Consider the following 19,472-nt stretch of genomic DNA (forward strand, 5'->3'; position numbering starts at 1 on the left):
ACCATGTTGCCAAGATCCTTGTCTGCTTTGGAGACAGCCACATGTGAGCCAGATGGAAATCAGGAAACAAATGAAATGACCGACAGTGGTGGGCTGAGAGCTGCATTATTAGATGATGACACTCCAGAACTTGCCAATGCGTCTTCATTTAATGTTACGCTGTTAGACTGGATCAACGTACAAGACAGACCAAATGATGTGGAATCGGTTGTGAGGAAATGCTTTGACTCCATCAACAGGGTGAGCCAATGATGTAATAGACATGTCAAAAAAGTGTAATGAATATGAAGTCCTGACTTGTGGGGAACGAAATATAGCTAATGAAGATGTTGTGTCTTTCAGCTTGACCCTCGGATCATTCAGCCCTTCCTGACAGACTGTCGTGACACAATTGCAAAGCTAGATAATCAAAACATGAAAGCCATTAAAGGGCTTGAAGACAGGTTATATGCTCTTGACCAAATGATTGCAAGTTGTAAGAAGCTGGTTAATGAGCAGAAAGAACTTGCTCAGGTATAAAGACATAAACACCATTAAATACATTTGCTTGCACAGATTAACTTCTTTAAAAATACAGTCTATGACATGTATTTACATGTTTTTGATTTCAGGGATTTTTGGCAAATCAGACACGGGCTGAAAAGTTGAAAGATACATCTGTTCTCCCCGATTTGTGCTTGAGTCACACCAACCAGCTGATGATCATGTTGAACAACCACAGGAAGCTGCTGGACATTAAAAAGAAGTGCACCACTGCCAAACAAGAACTAGCAAACAACCTTCAAGTCAGACTCAAGTAAAAATGAGACTTTTTTTGATAATGATATTTTTCAACCATTTTTTGTGGCTCTTAGCGTGTACTGCTGGATGTCTGATAACTCCTGTTTTGTTATGATTTTAGATGGTGCTGCTACGTGATGCTTCATGCAGACCAGGATGCGGAGAAGCTTCAGGCTCTTCTTAGACTTCTGACAGAGTTAGTAGAAAGAGTGAGGGTAGTTGAGGCCCTCAGTACTGTGCCCCAGATGTACTGCTTGGCAGTTGTGGAAGTTGTCAGGAGAAAAATGTTCATGCGCCACTACCGAGAGGTCAGTCCAAAATGCCAGCCACTATTTATGCACACACACATGCATACACACACATGCATGTATGCGTGCATGCAGACATAACCCCTTTTCTTATAGTCACTGTTTTTAATAGCACTTTTTACAGCCTCATCTTGATTTAGAAACAAACCTGTGACATACTGTAAATTGTCTGCAGTGCTCTGGCACCATTTCCAACTTCTTTAGTTTATCCAGATCAGCTGTTAAAAGGTTTCTGCATGTAGAATAATCAGGACATCTCCGCTAGAAACTATCCAGCATGGTTTGTTTCTGTCTTTTGTCTCTGTCTCTTAATCAGCTGTTTGCTTGCACAGCGGGTTGTAGTTTAGACGCCACCCACTGAAATGGTAACGCAGTTCAAATCACAGCAGATAAATCAAATGACCTCAGTCTTGTTCAGAGAACAATTTTGCAGAACTTTAAAGCTAAACTTTTGTGTAAAAGATAATCTTCATGTCAATTTCTGCTTCAGAACTTTATTACTGTTACTTCCTGAAACTATGCAGATTGTGCATGTTTTAATTTTACATACAAAAATAACTGTTTAAATTAGTTATTAGCATTATGAGATAGATAGACAATAGGTACCGGTAAATGCTCATGTCAGATCTCGTCTAACAATGTTGCAAACGAAGCTACTTTGGCACTATGTTTAGTAAGTGTTCAGACTCCTCGAGCTACTACTTAAAAAATTAAGTAGCAAAAAATCTAGCAACTTTTTCTGGTGTTATTGTAGACTTTTGGTGACTGACATGAAAGAACTTTGCTCCTCTCTCACTTTGTTTCTCTTCACACTTCTGTCTTTGAGGAGTGTAAATAGATGTAATTATGGATAGCTCAGATAATGTCTCACAAAAATAAACTTTACCTCTTAGTTCATTGTCCAATGTATTGTCATTGGCATTCTTTTTTTGTTAATTGAAATTACATTTGTGAGTTAATCATCTGGAAAGTTTCACTGTGTGAAAAAGTTGCAGAGGAATTTATGCTTTTGGTAAAAGGTCTGTTCTATTATGCCGCCTTCTGTCTACACACTAATCGTGTTATGGTGTGTGTCACTGCACTACTACCTGTGCTTTGATCATATGGTGAACCAACTAACTGTTCATCTGTATGAATTTGGCTGGCATTTAATTGGACATATGAGACACTTATTTTCCCCTCTTTTTCAAGCCTGAGTAACTGTTAAAACCAACCTGAAGTTTCCTGCCTGTTCGATATATATTTAAGAGGAATGTGATTATTACTTTGTAGTATGATGTTGATGTCAAATACTGCTTTTAATCTCACCAGTGGGCTAACGCACTTGTGAAAGATGGGAAACGACTTTATGAGGCGGAGAAGTTCAAAAGGGAATCCTTTGGGAAACTCTTTAGTAAGTATTTTCAAAGCACACAGCTGATTGCATTGAGTTGTCACTGCCTTTGAAACAACACATGAATTCTGATCAGTGAGGACTCATTTATTGTTCTTTTTTTCTTTGTAGGGAAGTCTTTCCTCAGAAATCGGTTGTTTAGAGGGCTTGAATCGTGGCCTCCAACATCATTTTGTGTAAGCTTGAAGTGCAGTGTTTGAAAAAGGCTGCATTGAATGACTACAAATATTTTTTTAATGAAATGTGGGTGATCTGTTTTCTAACTTTTGTTGTTTAAAGACACGAAGGCCCAGAAAGTTTGACGATGAACTACCAGACATCTCACTTGATGACCTGCAGTACTTGAAATCATGTTGTCCTGCAGAAGTGCAGCCTTTCCTCATGTAAGTAACTGTATTTTGTTATAGAAATGATTGTAGATAGAAATTATGCCCTTTACACTAAATTAATAGCCAAATCGAAGATGGTCTGCTTGTATTAACAAAGTCAAAATAAAGTTTTTTCATTTTTTTCATATAATCAATATTTTTTTCTGCAGGGTCCCCACCATGTGTGACTTTGAGCCCTTAAATCGTCATGTGGAGACCCTTCACCAGCTGGTCCAAGCTGCGCAGAGTGTGGATGAAATGTCTCAAACTATCACTGATCTATTGACCGAACAAAGGGTAAATAGCTCAGCCAGTACTTTAAAGTGATACATTAGTATGAGAGTTTTTGTTTTAAATTATGCTGATGGGTTGGCGATGTTGTCAAATCAACTACAAGCTATTCCAAGAAAACAAAACTGCAATTTTATAAATTTGTATATCTTTTTGTTTTTGTCTTTGTAGGCATCTTGTAGTCAGAGTGCACACAGATTAACGGTCCAGACTCCACTGTCAGAAAGCATACTTAGAACCACAACTCCCATGTCCTCTAAAACACCTCCCTCTCTTAGCCTTCAGGGACCCATCTGCCAGCCTCTGCTTGTACCTGTTCCTGCTCCATTAGAGGATTTGTCTCCTGACAGCATCGATGCACAAACATTTGACTTTGAGACTATTGGCCACCCAAACATGGATGCAGTTCTCCAGCAGGGATCTCTCGACTTAGATTCTCTAGCAGAGAGCCCTGAATCTGACTTCATGTCGGCTGTCAATGAGTTTGTGATTGAAGAAAACTTAACATCCCCAAATCCCATCAGTGACCCCACGAGTCCAGAAATGATGGTTGAGTCACTGTACTCCTCAGTTATTAATGCTATTGACAATAAGCGAATGCAGGATACCACAACACTACAGAGGGAAAACTCAAGAATCACTGAACTCAAAGAAGCAGTCGAGAAGTACCGATGTGCTGCAGAGGAGTCCCAGTCCAACATAAAAAGTGTAAAGGATGACCTCTATCACTTCAGAGTTCTAGTATCAAAAGAACTGCAAGACTTTGGCATGGGTCTGCGTAATTTTACCACAGAAGTTCATAATACTGTAGATACCATTTGCCAGACTAATGAAACGGAATTGAAGGAGCAGCATCAAGGTGAGCTTCAGACCCTTCAGCAAGAGTTTGAGAAACAGGTTCACAAACTGACAGAGGAAAACCAAGTAAACCAGAACATTGTAAGAGACGTTCAGCGTGCAATGCTGGAGCTGGAGGGACTTATGGAACGCAAAGAGAAAGAACTTACTCAACTGGAGAATGACAAAGAGAGATGGGTTGAAAAAGATTGCAGTCAGACGGATAGGATCAAAAACCTTGAGCAGATTATCACTGATCAAACTGAAGAGAACAAGATGCTCTTAACCTCAAAAGACACTCTGACTAGCCAGCTTGAAAACCTGCACTTTGAGATTGAACGCAATCAGCAGAGGATCCGACAGGAGCTGGAAGCTGCTGCTCAGTGCCATTTAAAGGAGTTGGAGGATAAAATGAAGCTGGAACACAAGTCAGAACTCGAGACCCTGAGCAAGGATCAGCGAGAGACTCTGGAACATCTAGCTGCTGAGAATACTGCAAAGCTAACTGAGGCGGCTGACAGCCACATTGCTGCTATTAGAGAGAGAGACATTCAGATTAAGGATTTGGAGGGTCGCGTTTCTGAGCTTGCAGAATTCCGCTGCAAACTAGAAATGGAGCTCGCCCTTAAAGAGTCAGAGACAGAAGAGGTGCGAATCTTATTTCAGGAGGCTAAGATGCACCAAGCTGAGACTGTGAAGACCCAAGTTGAGGCTGAGACAAAAGTCTTAAGAGAAGAGCTGGCTGATCTAAAAAAACAACTTCGAGCAAAAAATGAGGAATATGAAGTGGACCTAGCAGAACTGAGGACCCTCATGAGAATAGAAAAGGACCATTGCATTTCAGAACTGGTGGACAGACACGAGGAGGAAACTGCTCAGTTGCAAAGCAAGCTTTCGTCTCTGCAACAGCAACTCCAGGACGCTGAAAGGAACCATGCTGAGCAGCAGCAGAAACTTGAAGATAAGTTTCATCATCAAATGTCTGCTCTTGGTGAAGAAAAAGAAAAGCAGTTAGGGAGTTCCCAAGAACTGGAGCAGGAGCTGAGGACTGTCATCAGCAGTTTGCAGGCTGAAAATGACCAGCTTTCCAAAAAACTAGAGCAGGACAAAAATGCAGTTCAGAGAGATTTAGAAAAAGTAGAGGCCTCAAATATTACAGCACCAGATGCCTTTAAAGAGTTAGAACAGCAGAAGGAGGAGATGGAGAAGAAACTTTTAGAAAAAATTAGGCAGCTTGAGAATGAGCTTCATGAGAAACAGTCCTCAAAAAGGTAACTATTTGTCCTCAAACATGGCCACATTAAAAATCTTGCATTCATTTCTTTGGCTTTTTACATTTAAAAATTTAAAACATTTAAAAATTAGCCTGAAATGTTTTTTCAGCTAATGTGGTAAACCTGTATAAAAGTAAGAAAATGTGCACTAAATTTAATTGTGCAGCTGATTTAAAAATATTTATCTTCATATCTTTTCACACACATTAACATAATTGTACTGTCAGAATTTAACTTAACTATCTGTCTCTTAGTGACCAAGGGTTACCACTGCAAGCTGAAGGCCATTCAGACGGTGGAGCACCCCTCTCTCTTGACTCAGCGTTACAAGAGCGGCTGCAGCAGGAGAGAGCCTCCCTTCAGGTCCAGATGGAACTTTTGGAGAAGAAGAAGAATGAAGAGATACAAAACATCAAGACATCACTAATTGCAGAGCAGCAGGTTTGTGTATTAACTGTAAATAGATTTTATTGTGTTATGTAGTGGCTTGTGAACACAAACTTTAGTGACGACCTTATTTGTAGTAAGTACTCGCAGAAAAGGTTGCAGCAAACAAAAGATGACACACTAACACAGTATTTTGTTAGACCACCTTTAACTTAAATTGAAGTGCATATTTATTTAGTGTTTCGATATCACAAGATTTATTAACATTCTGTGTTGCATTCATTGTTTACCAATATCTTGTTAGATAGTTGAGTCCAACCACCATGCAAAACCTTCTCCAGCACATCCAAAGATTCTCATCGGGGATCTGGATTCCATTCTGTGAAAATAATGTCTCATGCTTCCTGAACCACTCTTTCACAATCTGTGACCAATTAATTCAGACATTGCCATTTTGTAATATGCCTGTGCTATCTAGAACCTCGACCTGACCAACAGTGGTAACCACAGATCATAACACTGCCACCACAGGCTTGTACACTAGCTACTAAACATGTTGGCTGCTTTACATATCCTCCTCTTCTCTTAACATGATGCTTCCATCACTCTAGAATATGGTAAATCTGGACTCATCGGATCGCTTTCTTGCAGTGCTCCAGAGTCCTTCTTTATTCTCCTTGGTAAATTGAAGACCTTTTGTCTGGTTAGCCTCACTAATTAGTGGTTTCCTCTTGGTTGGTCCCAGACTACCCTTTCAGTTTTTATTAATCCATTGCACATTCCTAAACCCAATTTTAGTAGTTGCTGCCATCTCCTTAGATGTTTTCTTTGCTTGATGCGTGCCACTGATGTGACCCTAATCCAGGTAAAGACTTTTTGTTTTGACCGATAGTTATTGACCATTGTTTAGCAAGTTGAGAGAAGTTTTTAGTTTTGATATGCAAGTTATCAGTTTTTTTTTTTTTAATAAAAGAGCATGATTAAAAAAGCAACTGAACAGTGATTTTTTTTTTTTTCCAAGCATGTGACATCTCTCAGCCAAAACAATTCCTCAAATTTGGCTGGTAGGACGTTCAAACTAATATGCCTTATGGAGTCATAAGCAACTTAGTAAGAAAAATAGTTAAAATAATAATTAATAATCTCAGAGAACTATATTGTTGAGCTTAACTGTTGCAGTTAATCCAAAACAAAAAGCCAAAACCAAAGGTGAAACTGAAAGTGCAGCCTTTCCAACAGCTTTTAAATGTATCTCGGTCATAGCAGACTGATTTGGACACATATCATATTCTTCTATTTATGGAAGTCTGTTTGAACTGAGGAATGCATATTATTCCATTTGGGAAAGCTTTGTTTGGTATGAAAGAGACACATTGTTTTTATGAATGTGTATGTGGACTATCTTGAGAAAAATAAACATATGAGCAGCGGCCAACTGCAGGAGTTATGCTGTACACTCTGGTATTGCTTTGTATAGTGATATGACTTAGTTTCTGTACCATGTTTAAAATATTTTCACATGAGCAAAAACACCTGTTCTAAATGCACAGGTAGTTCCAAAATATGGCAAGACCTTTACTTTATGGTGCTTGAATTATACACCTCTGGTTCTACTGAGATAGTGGGAGTTTTCCCCAAGAGATAGGGACTTTTAATTGGTCCTAGTTCCAAAGCCATGTTTTTCCACTATGTGGACCAGGGACAGAAACAAAATGGGAGAGCTCCTCCCACTATCTTGCCCTTTTGAATGATATTACCTGAAGAGTACCCAGTACTTTTGTGGTGGGCTTTTAGAAATGTTGAGCAGTGTAACTCAATATAGTATTTATTTTCCACATTATATCTCATTCAGGTTCTACTATTTTACTCCAAAGGAAGGTGTCCATCAAGCATTTTCATACTGCATACAGGGCTTCATTGTTCCTAAAGCTGTTCAAGGCAGTTCCCTCCATTTTGTATTTGCACCGCAGGAAATGTGGCTGCTTTTAGTTCATAAGGTTGTTTTTGTTGGAACAATTTTTAGCTCCTCAGACTAGGTCCTTTCCCAACATGAGTCATCTGTGGTGATTTTTCCAAACAGTGTCATAGGAAGAGCCATGCTTTTTCCTGGTTTTTCTTTTTTTTTTTTTTTGTCTTCTTTGGTTGATAAACAATATTGCTACACTTATTGTTTGAAGTTGTAACCACCATATAAAAGTTAGAATTGCGTAATTTAATTTTCTTTTAAGCCTTTTGGCATGTATGATACTAACACAAAATTTTAAAAGCCAAGAAAATGAACATTTGTACATCGTGTGCTTTGACATTAATAATGCGTTGTTACAGAAACTATATAGTTGTTAAACTTGAATTTACAAATTTAAAATGTTTTAACTTTTTACCATTTATTTTCCATCTAGACAAATTTCAACACTGTTCTAACTCGAGAAAAGCTAAAGAAGGAGCAGATCATCAATGAGCTCACAGAGAATTTGCGGAAAGTTACCCAGCAGCAGGAAAAAGACAAAGGTAAGTTCTGCACTTTGTGAATAGTGTTTAGTTTGTGTTCTCATTCCAAACATCTAATGAAAAAGGCCATTGTTTAAAAGCTTCCAACTTATGTTATAACACGCTGTTTTGGTTTACATACACAAGCTGATTAAATCTTAGGACGTGTCTATTTGATATTTACATGTCATCACATTTTCTATTTCCCAGTGCTGAATCATAAAAGGGTTTAAATTGTTATGGTATATTACATACTGGCACATCTTATTGTTTTTTTATTTATTGTAATTCATTCCAGCTCTGATTGAGACCCTATCTGAGGACCGGGCTAGTGTTATGCAGGAAAAGAAATACTTGGAAGAAGAGCTTAACCGTCTCCGCAGCACTGCACTGGTCTCCTCAGCCTTCTTTACCCCAAACCCTTCAGCACAAGAGGTTTTAGATACTGGAGCAGCTGCTAAAGCTCTGCCCGTTGCTGGGGCTTGCTCTTCTGAGACCCTGGCTGAAACTGACAGACTGGCCTCTGTGGCAGCCGTTCGAGACGATGAACATGTTGATTCAGCAGTGGAAGCCAGCATGGTGACTGTCCAGTAAGCATCTATTCTATTCTCCAATAAACATTGTGTTTTGTTTAAGATATAGCCCAGTCCCTGTGGTCTAACGCTTATTATATACTTATATACTTCTATCAAGGTGGAGGTCATCTATTTGGCAGCATTGGTTTGTCTCTCTGTTAGCAACATAACTCAAAAAGTTAAGGACAGATTTTGATTACATTTTCAGGAAATCTCAGAAATGAAATAAGGAACAAGTTATTAGACTTTGGATGGGATGGATGGTGGATGAGCCGGATCCACTGCCTGTATCCCAAATTTTTTAAAAATGATCCTTTACTATGGGGAGATAGTAATAATTTTGCCATTGCAGTTTCTAACTAAAAAAATATTGCCCACAGTCATTGGCAGAAGAAAAAACTTACAATGGCTTGGCCGAGATCTGCGCTCTCTGAGTGATTCTAGTTTATAATTGCTTACAAAACCAGGTTGCTTGTGAAAAATCAAAATCAGCCACTACGTTTACTTGCATCTATCCAATCAGGGTTATCTGCATTTGGTTAATTTCTCACTTCTTCAAATACTGTAGATCATGACTAGCAAATTATAAAGGAATGTAGACTGAATGTAGTGAAAAGTTTGGACATATTGTGTCAAATTTATGCCTGGTAGTACATAAAATCTTTTTTATGGAAGGTCTTTTAAAAAGAGACATTTGGTTTAGAAGGTGGACACACAATCTCTAGTTAGTGAAAATTTGTGTGAATTTTACCTAAGGCTTGCTATGTGATTAAAATTGTTCAGATATTACCTTCAGCTGATGTTGGACTTCATATTGAAAGACTTAGATTTGCTGAGGCAATCAGTTTTTTTTTTTTTATTTCTTTGTGCTCCTATTTCTGTGCTATGCGGATTATGTTTGCAGAGGATGTTTGTCTTAAATATACCCATAGCAAATCAGGTTTGCAGAAGGCTGCATTTATATTCAGTATTATTATTAGCCTTTTTGGATATTATCACATTTAATGCTAACCATAGAAGCAGTCATTTGCATTACTGAAGGATTTCAGGGAGCATTGTGTAAACTAGCCAGAAACGGATGGACAGAGTGAACATCTTAACAGTGGAAGGAAGGCAGACTAGGATCAGACAGTGTAAGTTTTTCATTTATTAATATATTTATTATTAGTACAAAGTTATATTGATTATTGTCAAATGAGAAATTATACTTTTAAATCACTTTTTCTTCTGATTTTACCTTTCACAGTTGAGATTGTTTATCTGATTTTTCTTCCTTTTTTGTTGTAGTGACACGATGATGTCTGAGGAGAAACAGCGGATAATCTTACTTGAGAGGGTAAACGTCTGTTTTTCATAGTAATGCATAGGAACACACAAATGCTATGTTTTGCTTTGTTTATGCATTTAATCCATTGTAATATATGTTGCAGACTTTACATATGAAGGAAGAAGAAAACAAGCGTCTCAGTCAAAGACTGGTCAGTCACAGCGTGATATTTTTCCACTAGATGGCAGTAGCATCATAGTATTATATACGGACTTGAAAGCAAAAACTGAAAGAGACTTTTTAGAAAGTGTGTCATCACAGTGTGAAAGTGGGTGAATCATATTAAATCATAAAACAAAATACTAATGTAAAAAATATATACTTTTTTAAATCAATTTTATTATTGTATACTCAATATTAATAAATACAGCAATGGTTCTGTTAAATTTTAGGGTATTGCTGTGAGTAAGCATACACTTATGATCATTACCAAATCCTTTTTTAAAATTTTTATTTTCCATCTTTTGCAAATTCCCAGTCAGTAAATGTTAAAATTGTTTTTGGCGGTGTTATAGTTTTGAAACAAAAGTAACTTTGGACTCGTGTTTCTTTGCAGATGTCTCAAAGCATGTCGTCTGTGTCGTCACGGCATTCAGACAAAATCGCCATTAGAGAGTAAGTGAATAACAAAATAAGGAAGGACCTTCGCATGTTCGTAGAAATATTATATTTAGCCGGTTTAATATCAATGAAAATAAACCATCCTTAGATGCACTGTAATTATAACATTATAATATAATTATTGTGTTTGTACACATTTCAGAACTTCATCACATCATCCCTTTGTCTCTCTGTCCATCTCCTTTTTTTTTTTTTTTTTTGTTTCAGTTTCCAGGTTGGCGATTTGGTTCTCATCATCCTGGATGAAAGGCATGACAACTACGTGCTGTTCACAGTTGGTCCCACCCTCTACTTCCTCCACTCAGAGTCTCTCACGGCACTGGACCTCAAACCAGGTCAGCTTCTCTCCAACCTTTTAATTGTGAAAAGGGCTGTGGTGTTAGAATTTATTTTGTAATCTACAACACAGTGGGAAAACTGAAATTTGTCTTTTTGATTTTTGTCTGGTATGACTGAATGTATAGTCATCACTGTTCATTTCCTAAATTTATATTTGTTCTTATTTTTCCTAGAACTGCTTTATGTTTTAATTACTTGACTGGTTTCCTAGGTTCTTATTGTTTAATGTGTTTTTTTTTGTTTTTATATTAAGCATCAGGGACTTCAAGACGGCCATGGGTACTTGGAAAGGTGTTGGAGAAAGAATATTGTCAGGCAAAAAAGGTACTTAAAAATGTATTTGTATTTATAGCACATTTACCAAGATAACCTTCCTTGACAAGTGTATGCCTCAATGGTTGTTTTTTTTTCTTTCCTTTTTGTAGTTTTATATATATATATATATATATATATATATATATATATATATATATATATATATATATATATATATTACTCATTGAGTTTGTAAATTGATCAAAGTCGGTCACCCAGGGTCTTGTTAGCAATGTTGCCACAATCAATAAAACTAATTGAACAAAGCTCTCTTTTTTTCTCTTCCAGGCCCAGAACAGGTTCAAAGTTCCTTTAGGAACCAAGTTCTACAGAGTGAAAGCAGTTCCATGGAACAGAAAAGTATAATAGCCAAGTAATGAGCTAAAATGTATATTTATATTGTTTAATTTTTGAACAAAAATTTCACAGCATAATTCATAACCTCAAATTTGAAAGACTTTACAAATGAAAGAATTAAGATTGGCATCATGCAATTTTATGTTTCAGTTTAAGATCCCACCTGCTATCACATTTTTATTTTCTTTTAAACCCAGATTTGTTATAGTGGACCAAATGCTATTAACCTGATCAGGGTTTGGCCCTTTACACCGTGGCATTATGCCATTTGACCTGTGTGTGAAATTGAAAAAAATTTGGATGTTTAATATTAGTTCTCATTATCAGCATTTGTCCTTTTGTGGAAAATACTGTGTCATTATCAACATAATAAATAAAAATATACATTTATAATAAATGTTTAAAGAGGAATGTTCATGGCATGCATATTAAAATATTTTGTTTGATTTACTTACCAGATAAATGTTGTAGTTGGAAATGTAGTTAATGCTGTTTGTTACTCACAAAGCAGTTTGGCCCTCTGTCAATACTGAAATGTACATTATGACTGACTGAGATAAACAGTCGTCTTTGCAATCCTTGAAATGCACTTTGAAAAACAATGCTTTTGTTGATTTGAAAAGGGAAGTTAATTGAGCTGTCAAAACTAGGTATATATATCAGCACAAACTTCTCACTACCATAGAATATTGATATGTAGAAAGGAATATGTTGTGACTGTGTTTCATTATTGGATGACATTGTATATTACCCATAAAATCACATGTAACAATAAATGACTGTATTGTAAAAGATAGAGTTTTGACAAACAATAAAGGACTGATCCCAAATATATTTTCTTCTGTTTGCCTTTTTCATGTCAGTTATATTAAAAAAAATCTCTGTATATGGAAAAAGGTTTTTTTTCTTTTTAAATGGAGTTCATAGACAAAAAATTTTAAAGCTACCAAAAATTTCTAGTTTTCTCATTGACTTTTTCACTTGCTAAAAATTCTGCTTTTACAACATTTAGTTTGGAAAATGATGCCAGAATTGTCTGGGATTCAAGACTTAAGTGTAGATGCAAAAAAGCACAGTATATTGTATTTATTTGATTTAGCGTTTTCTGCTCTCATGGAAACATAAATGTTGGCACGGTTCCGCAGGAAACAGACTTCAAAAAGGCTTCAATCGGGGCCCAAGAACGACGCGGCCCTCATGGAGGAGGAAGCCCACCAACATCACTTTCCCAGTTCACAGCGGGGAGCATAGCAGCTCTCTGCTGAACACTCTCTACCATGTGGGTCTAGGGGTGTTTTAACAATGTTTAGCTCTATTTTCTCCATTTAGCATAAGCCTGTTGTCACATTTGGATGGCTCCTTCATAAATTGATGGTGTGATTCCTACAAATTCGGGACAGGCCTGAATGACAAAATATGCAACACAACATTCGATACCGAGGTGGCTGGCAAGCACCAACCATGTGCACTGGACAGGCTCTTAGTGTAAATGTTTACAACCCCCCACTGAGCTCAGTGCTGCTGGGAGTCACTCTCATCAGTCTCAATGGGATTTAACATTGCCATGTGTAGTCTCTAGCTACTTCCACTGTTAAAATTGCACTATTGAATTAGTGATGAATTATGAAATTAAATAATGTCAAGGAATATACATAGAAATGTTCTAGATTATCGATGTTTGTGTATTTTAAAGAACAAAGCAGCAGTGATATTAAAACAAATCTTTTCACTTTTCCGTGTAAAATTCTGTTACAAAAATTAAGATGTTATAGACCTTTTATTAAGTCTGAATTAAAGATAAAAAATTAAAAATTGATTCAGTAAAATGAAAGAAGAAAATGTTCAAATTGATTCAGGGTATATGAGCATAACTTTGCAAACAAGTTACCCAAAAATGATTTTAAAAAAATGTTTTAGGCAGTTTAGCAAGTTCATTATGGAGGCTGTTCTATTATCCAGGTCTTCTGTTAGTGTTACTAGAGGAATAATATTATTTTACACATTTATTTGTCCAAAAAAAAAGATCTCTTTCCAAGTCTTATCTGGTCATTTAAAATCATGCAGACTAATATTTATTTTGAAGAAATGTTATTTAACACTAAAATTAGTTTCTGTCTCCAGCGTTTTTAAAATGAAAATGTTTAAAAAAGCAAAAACAGCAACAAAAAAACCACCATACTGACTTGTTACCTTTACCGTGTCAAGCACAGGCTAAACATTTATGTATTACTATCACTGAAAAAAAAAACAGTTACACAAACTGTTCTTCTATGCACAAAAACAGATCCCTCGTACAATAAATATACTTATACAGACAGGTATACAGATGAGGCTTTCAAGCACCATCTGATGAAATACAAAGACACTAGATTGGCTTTTCTTAGCATGTCAACATTTGCCAGAGGCACTAAATGAAGCTTTAGATGAGTAAATGTGGAATATCAAAATGATGTCAGGGACTATTAACAGAGAAGGTCTTCCAGTCTCAGATTGTTTCCTTTGTTACAGATAAATTCTGTATTTGAAGATAATACATAAGTTGTATTTGATTTTCAAATATCTCTGACACTATTCTTGATAGATGGAGCTGCAAATAAACAAGCATTATTTGCAGAGTAAATATATGCATGAACTTGAAATGATGGATAAATGAAAATGAATAGGAAAGCCCTAACATAACATTTATATTTTTGAAATCTAAATGAAGCGAGAGTGTTGAAGAAGAGCCAAGAGGCATTAAGGCTGAAACTGCAAACCAAGGAGTAAATCGACTTAATGCCATCATATTTCCACCCTATTCATGCCTTAGAAAAGGGTTAGGGAAAGAGATTAGGTTATATATCTGCTGTCAGAGACTGAAGAGACCAAGTAGAGAACTTCACCTAAACAGAATGATGATCAAACAGACATGCTTTAACAGACATGCTTCATAATCTCATCCGTTATTGTCCTCCTCTCTGCCTTGACTACAGGTTCAGGAACAAATCTGAGACAGGGGCAGATTAAATGTGTGATGAAATGTCTGAGAAATATGTGAGAATGCGCAATGTAAGGACGCTTGATTTTCTACCCACATGACAAACATAATCACTATTAGTAACACATATCTACATAAATATGATAATTCAAAATTTAAACACATTCATTGGGTTCATATTGGAAATCAGAACCATCTGATGGCATAGTTTTATGGATAATTACCGCTACAGAGATAATGCAGCATATGAAAGGAAAGCTTTGAGGCTTCTCCACTCACTGGGAGAAAAGTGCGTAGGTTTAGTTGTGCATCTGAGCTGTACCCAAAAGGCAAATATGTGGAAAGTTTGGTGACAAGCATCCAGGCGTGCGGTTAACAAGATTGCATCTGGTGAGCAGAAAGTGGAGGATATAGCTTCACTAAGTATTTAAAGGGCAAATTATTTTCACATTAAGTTCAATGGCAGCCGTAATCCCTCCAAATATAGATAGAACTATTTCATTTTCAGTAGAAAATAATTATTCAAATACCCTATAGTGCAAATCCCCTTAATTTAGTGCATGACACAGTTTTTGATTTCCTACCACAGAACAAAATGGAGAAGAATCCAGTAAACATTAAAATCTGTTGTTTTATTTGAGTAATCTGGCTGCTTACTGACAAGAAAATAATCAATACAAATAGTTCTGAAGTGTCTGAAAATAGACAAGCGATTTAAACTGTAACTAACAGCCATGCATTTTCCAGCTGCAGTGCAGTGTTGAGGAAATGACACCAGCTTTGATGGGCTGTATAGCTTTTGAGATGAGCCTCTTTATGCCGCTTGCAGTTCCATTATGGCTTTGTTCGAAAGCTTGTTTACCTGCTGATAACATACACTGGTGGATTCAGGAGCACCGATCCAAAATCTGCTGCCAAAGTCACTCAAGTCTCATTGTACTGCAGGAGGGGAAGAATGAAATGTTTATGCGGAGGGGAATGCAAATGCTAAATGTGAAATCAAACTATGGGACCAATAAGGGATCAGAATAACTTTGCCAGGTTTTTATTTTTAGCCCAGTTGCATTGCTTGCTTTGTGGAACACTCTTCACTTTAGCCACTGTGCATCTGTGTGCTTAGGTTTTACTCAGTGATGGAAATGCTGTTCCAATTTCACAAAAATGCCAAAACTGTATGTGATTATTTCTAAAAACAGGTTTGACAAAACAATCTTCCATCATGCTACACATGACTTGGATTAAACAAAAAGGTCCGACCTGACTGCAGACAACCTGAATATGGTGCTGTTTGCCTGTGATAATGCCTGATATCAAATCGCCAGCAGATCAAAAACTGCTCATCAAATCTCATCATTGTACATCACTAAAATGTTTTTGGATTTCACTGTTAGAAAAGCTATGGTCTCAGGTCAAAGGAATAGCCCCTTGGTTTGCATATTAAAGAGGATTTGCTAGACCCCTGTTAGCCATGCATCCCCATGCAGGCAGGTCTCCAGGGGGCCAGCAGGGCCCCACAGACGGGCATCTAGGGGGCCAGGTGACCCTGTCTCCAAGGTTAGCAGGAAACACTAAAGAGGGATGGGCAGGGAGCTGAGAAGCCACTGAGTGAGAGTGTGCAAGGCTGGTGATGGCAGCTGTCAATGGTTTGGAAGGAGAAGCAGACAGATTGTGCGTTCTGTTGGTGCAGCCAGTTCGCCACCTGGCAGGCTTTTCCTTGTTAGAACTTCTTGCTGTTTCTGTTCTCATCAGAGAAATGTTTTTCCTCTTATCCTCTATGTTCAGGGGGAGTTAAATTTGTTAGAATGTTTAAAGATGTGTGGTGAAATTGTTCAAAGTATTTTCAGTGCGTTTCACAGAATGACTGCTGCTTATTTCTTTATGATCAAATTAACTCAAAACTCTATATCAATTAATTCAAACCTGGCTTTGTGTGATGAACCGCGCTTCCTGAAATAAATAGTCTGTATAATGCATGCCTTCTTAGTGTTGACCCAACACTGCATTATTTATCAGTCCTTTAAGAATAGGAGAATGTTTCAAGGGGGTAGGATTTGCTCAAAATATAATCTGTAACTTTTAAATCCCATCATAGCCATAAATACTGCTCCATGTTTCTCAGTTGTTATGAAAAAATGCAAACGGAAAGCATGAAAAGCTTAAAAGTACATTTAAAAATCATATTTGGCAGTCAGTCCTTGTTCCAACAGGATTAAAAAAAAAAGTCTTTCATTTGATATAAATATATGCAAAGAGAGTGGTGTGGTGATCTGGGTGCCAGAGGTGGCGCTTTACTCTGGATATTCTGGCTTGGGCCTGTAAGGGACATAAATTAACATGAATTAACACATGCATGCAATAAGAAAATAATTAATTCAAGTTATCAGTCACCTCTTCCATTCCAGGAATCTGATTGACAAGATAAAGTAATGTGCAAACTGCTTTTCAAAGCTAACAGCCTGGAGCACCCCTCCTATTAGTTAGTCATTCCCTCAGTATCACACCCGGAATCTGTCATTTCACAATTTTCTCCTATAATGCATATGTGCCGCTCTCACCACTCCACTACAGCAACTGCCATCTAACAAGTTGACACAGAGAACGATACAATTCACGTCCAGTATTCAGTTCCATAAACAGCAAGCATCTGAGGCAGACGGGTCAAGAATATGGTACATTCTGTTCTCTTTTAAATTTGCTTTTCTTCTTAAGGAGCTAGATAAAGCCCCCATGGTGTCCTACAAACCTTTAAGAAGTCTGTAGGATTGAAAACTTTAAAGGTTTTACTTTGTTTCAATAAATATCATTCAATATTTCCTTTCAGAAGACAAATGTCTAATTTTTAGAAAGTTTCTTGCTGACATTAAAACCCCCTCAAGTAGTAATTAATCACTTATCAAATCCCCATTTGAATGGTAGTTTATACACCCATTGAGCATCTTAAATGCTCACATGTATGACATTTACATGCAGCATGTATATAATTTGCTGTAAGATGGGGCCTTAGGTGCATGTATCATTTTCTCAGTCTCTGCACGAGGGATTTCATTGCCTTTTGTGAAGGTTGAATCTTTAAATTGAATTAATCTTAATTAGGTATCTCAAATATATTATGCATGAAGCAAAATGCACAAAATGCTTCAGCAAATACAGGGGAAAGAGGATTGTACATTTGTATAATTGTGAAATGACTGAGTTTAAATATGTGTTTATTTTAAAAGCATTTTCATTCCCAATATAGACCATACAATTCAGTCTGCACTAGTTCAGCCTAAATATCATCATTTTCACATTATTTACTTAATTAAAAAGTGTTTGTACTGACTTAGTGGTTAGAAAGATTCATTTTAAAAGTATTGTAAACTCTAAACCAGGGGTGGTCAACTTCAGTCCTCAAGAACCACGACCCTGCAGGTTTTCCATGTATCCCTGTTCCAGCAGCCTGACTAACTAGTCAGTATATTAAACAAATCACTTCATTGGCTGTTGGATCGATTTAATGTAAGCCAGGTGTGTAGGAACAGGGATACATTGAAAACATGCAGGACAGCAGCTCCCAAGGACCGACTTTGGCCCCCCTGCTCTAAACTAAAGCTGAAAAAGGAAAATTATGCTTTTAGTCCAATACATTTTCAACATTGGTCTGAGTGTATCTAGCCTTTAAATATGAGCAAATTAATTAAACTTTTTAAATATGAGTGCGGCTAGTTGGGCAATGTGTGTCACTGTAACTGCACAAGAGTGTGGTAATATGTCAGCAGACAGCATGAACACAACCACGAAACTACGAGTGGAAAAGTAGGGAACAAGATCTCAACACAATATCCTCGAAATGAATTCGCTTTTTATGTCTGAGTCTGTTTTTATCATGATGTAAATATTTGTGACTCTTATTATTCATCACCTGTATGTTGTAATGTCCCTAAAAGATTTTGTTAAAAGAAACAGTCAACATTGGATCTAACAATGGAATTTGAGCAGCTTGAAGTTAACAAAGTAACATAGCTAGCTTGCTCTTCCAGTGTCACATCTGTTGTTTTAGCCACATGGTTCACAATGTTTTTTTTCCCCGTTTGTCAAGAAACCTGAGATGGTTTAGTTCAAGCTGCTTTCGAGTTGACAGTGTTTTGCTGGAATTAAAGTAAGCTAATTTGTCTGTCTGTGTAAGCTAGTTAGCATCAGAAATTCTGTCCACTAGCTCATTATCAAATTCAAATCAGCTTTATTAACATGTCTATCTTGTTTTTGTGCATAATTTACATTAGATGTGCATTTGTTAAAAACATGAAAAGTGGTTTATGGATCTGTATCTTTTTTTAACACAAATAACTCGTTTAAATAATTTTGCTGGTGATGAGCTAATAAACTGCTGTTTAGTGAGAGCTTACTGAACTGTTTAATTTGTTTGTTTGTTTTTTTAAAGATCCAACATATGTATGATGTATGACCAAAATCAGCTGAGTTGCAGAAAGCTTTGAACAAAAATAACAACAAAAAAAAAAAAAAACAAAAAAAAACAAAAAACAAACAAAAAAAGGGGGGGGGGGGCACACTCTTGCGGAGCACAGAGTGCACAAAAGTTGTTCTGTTGCCTGTGAGTGTGGTGTCAGCCGGTCCCAGTCCCTGCAGCCCTTAACGTGCTCTGTGCAGGCCTGACGGGAAACTGACTGCAGCTCAGGACATGGCCTCGTTTGTTCACGGTCCCCCCTCTCTGAAAAGAGTTATGCTGTCTGTTTTGAATGGACAGCGTTTTTCTTTGTGTGCTCGATCAAAACAGAGGGCAAAGTTAGTCAGCAAGTTGCATAGCTTCTGCATTCTGATTCTTCAAGCCTCTTTTGT

The 19,472-nt window shown here is 37.1% G+C and overlaps 1 protein-coding gene across 1 annotated transcript in view; it reads left to right on the forward strand.

Annotated features, from left to right (window-relative positions):
- rb1cc1 (RB1-inducible coiled-coil 1) overlaps window positions 1–12,478 on the forward strand; it is a 17,851-nt gene extending 5,373 nt beyond the window's left edge. Inside the window, exons 6-23 of the mRNA XM_079243081.1 lie at window positions 1–240; window positions 343–513; window positions 612–796; window positions 902–1,088; window positions 2,400–2,481; window positions 2,593–2,657; window positions 2,761–2,864; window positions 3,020–3,146; window positions 3,312–5,248; window positions 5,506–5,692; window positions 8,038–8,146; window positions 8,424–8,715; window positions 9,988–10,036; window positions 10,131–10,178; window positions 10,584–10,642; window positions 10,856–10,983; window positions 11,241–11,311; window positions 11,591–12,478. The exon at window positions 1–240 is cut by the window's left edge and continues 175 nt beyond it. Coding sequence (XP_079099207.1) covers window positions 1–240; window positions 343–513; window positions 612–796; window positions 902–1,088; window positions 2,400–2,481; window positions 2,593–2,657; window positions 2,761–2,864; window positions 3,020–3,146; window positions 3,312–5,248; window positions 5,506–5,692; window positions 8,038–8,146; window positions 8,424–8,715; window positions 9,988–10,036; window positions 10,131–10,178; window positions 10,584–10,642; window positions 10,856–10,983; window positions 11,241–11,311; window positions 11,591–11,668 — 4,119 coding nt within the window. The 3' untranslated portion in view covers window positions 11,669–12,478. The remainder of the gene's footprint in view (window positions 241–342; window positions 514–611; window positions 797–901; window positions 1,089–2,399; window positions 2,482–2,592; window positions 2,658–2,760; window positions 2,865–3,019; window positions 3,147–3,311; window positions 5,249–5,505; window positions 5,693–8,037; window positions 8,147–8,423; window positions 8,716–9,987; window positions 10,037–10,130; window positions 10,179–10,583; window positions 10,643–10,855; window positions 10,984–11,240; window positions 11,312–11,590) is intronic.
- Window positions 12,479–19,472: the final 6,994 nt, after the last annotated feature.

The sequence above is a fragment of the Telmatherina bonti genome (assembly GCF_933228915.1).
Source record: "Telmatherina bonti genome assembly, chromosome: 7".
Taxonomy (NCBI): domain Eukaryota; kingdom Metazoa; phylum Chordata; class Actinopteri; order Atheriniformes; family Telmatherinidae; genus Telmatherina; species Telmatherina bonti.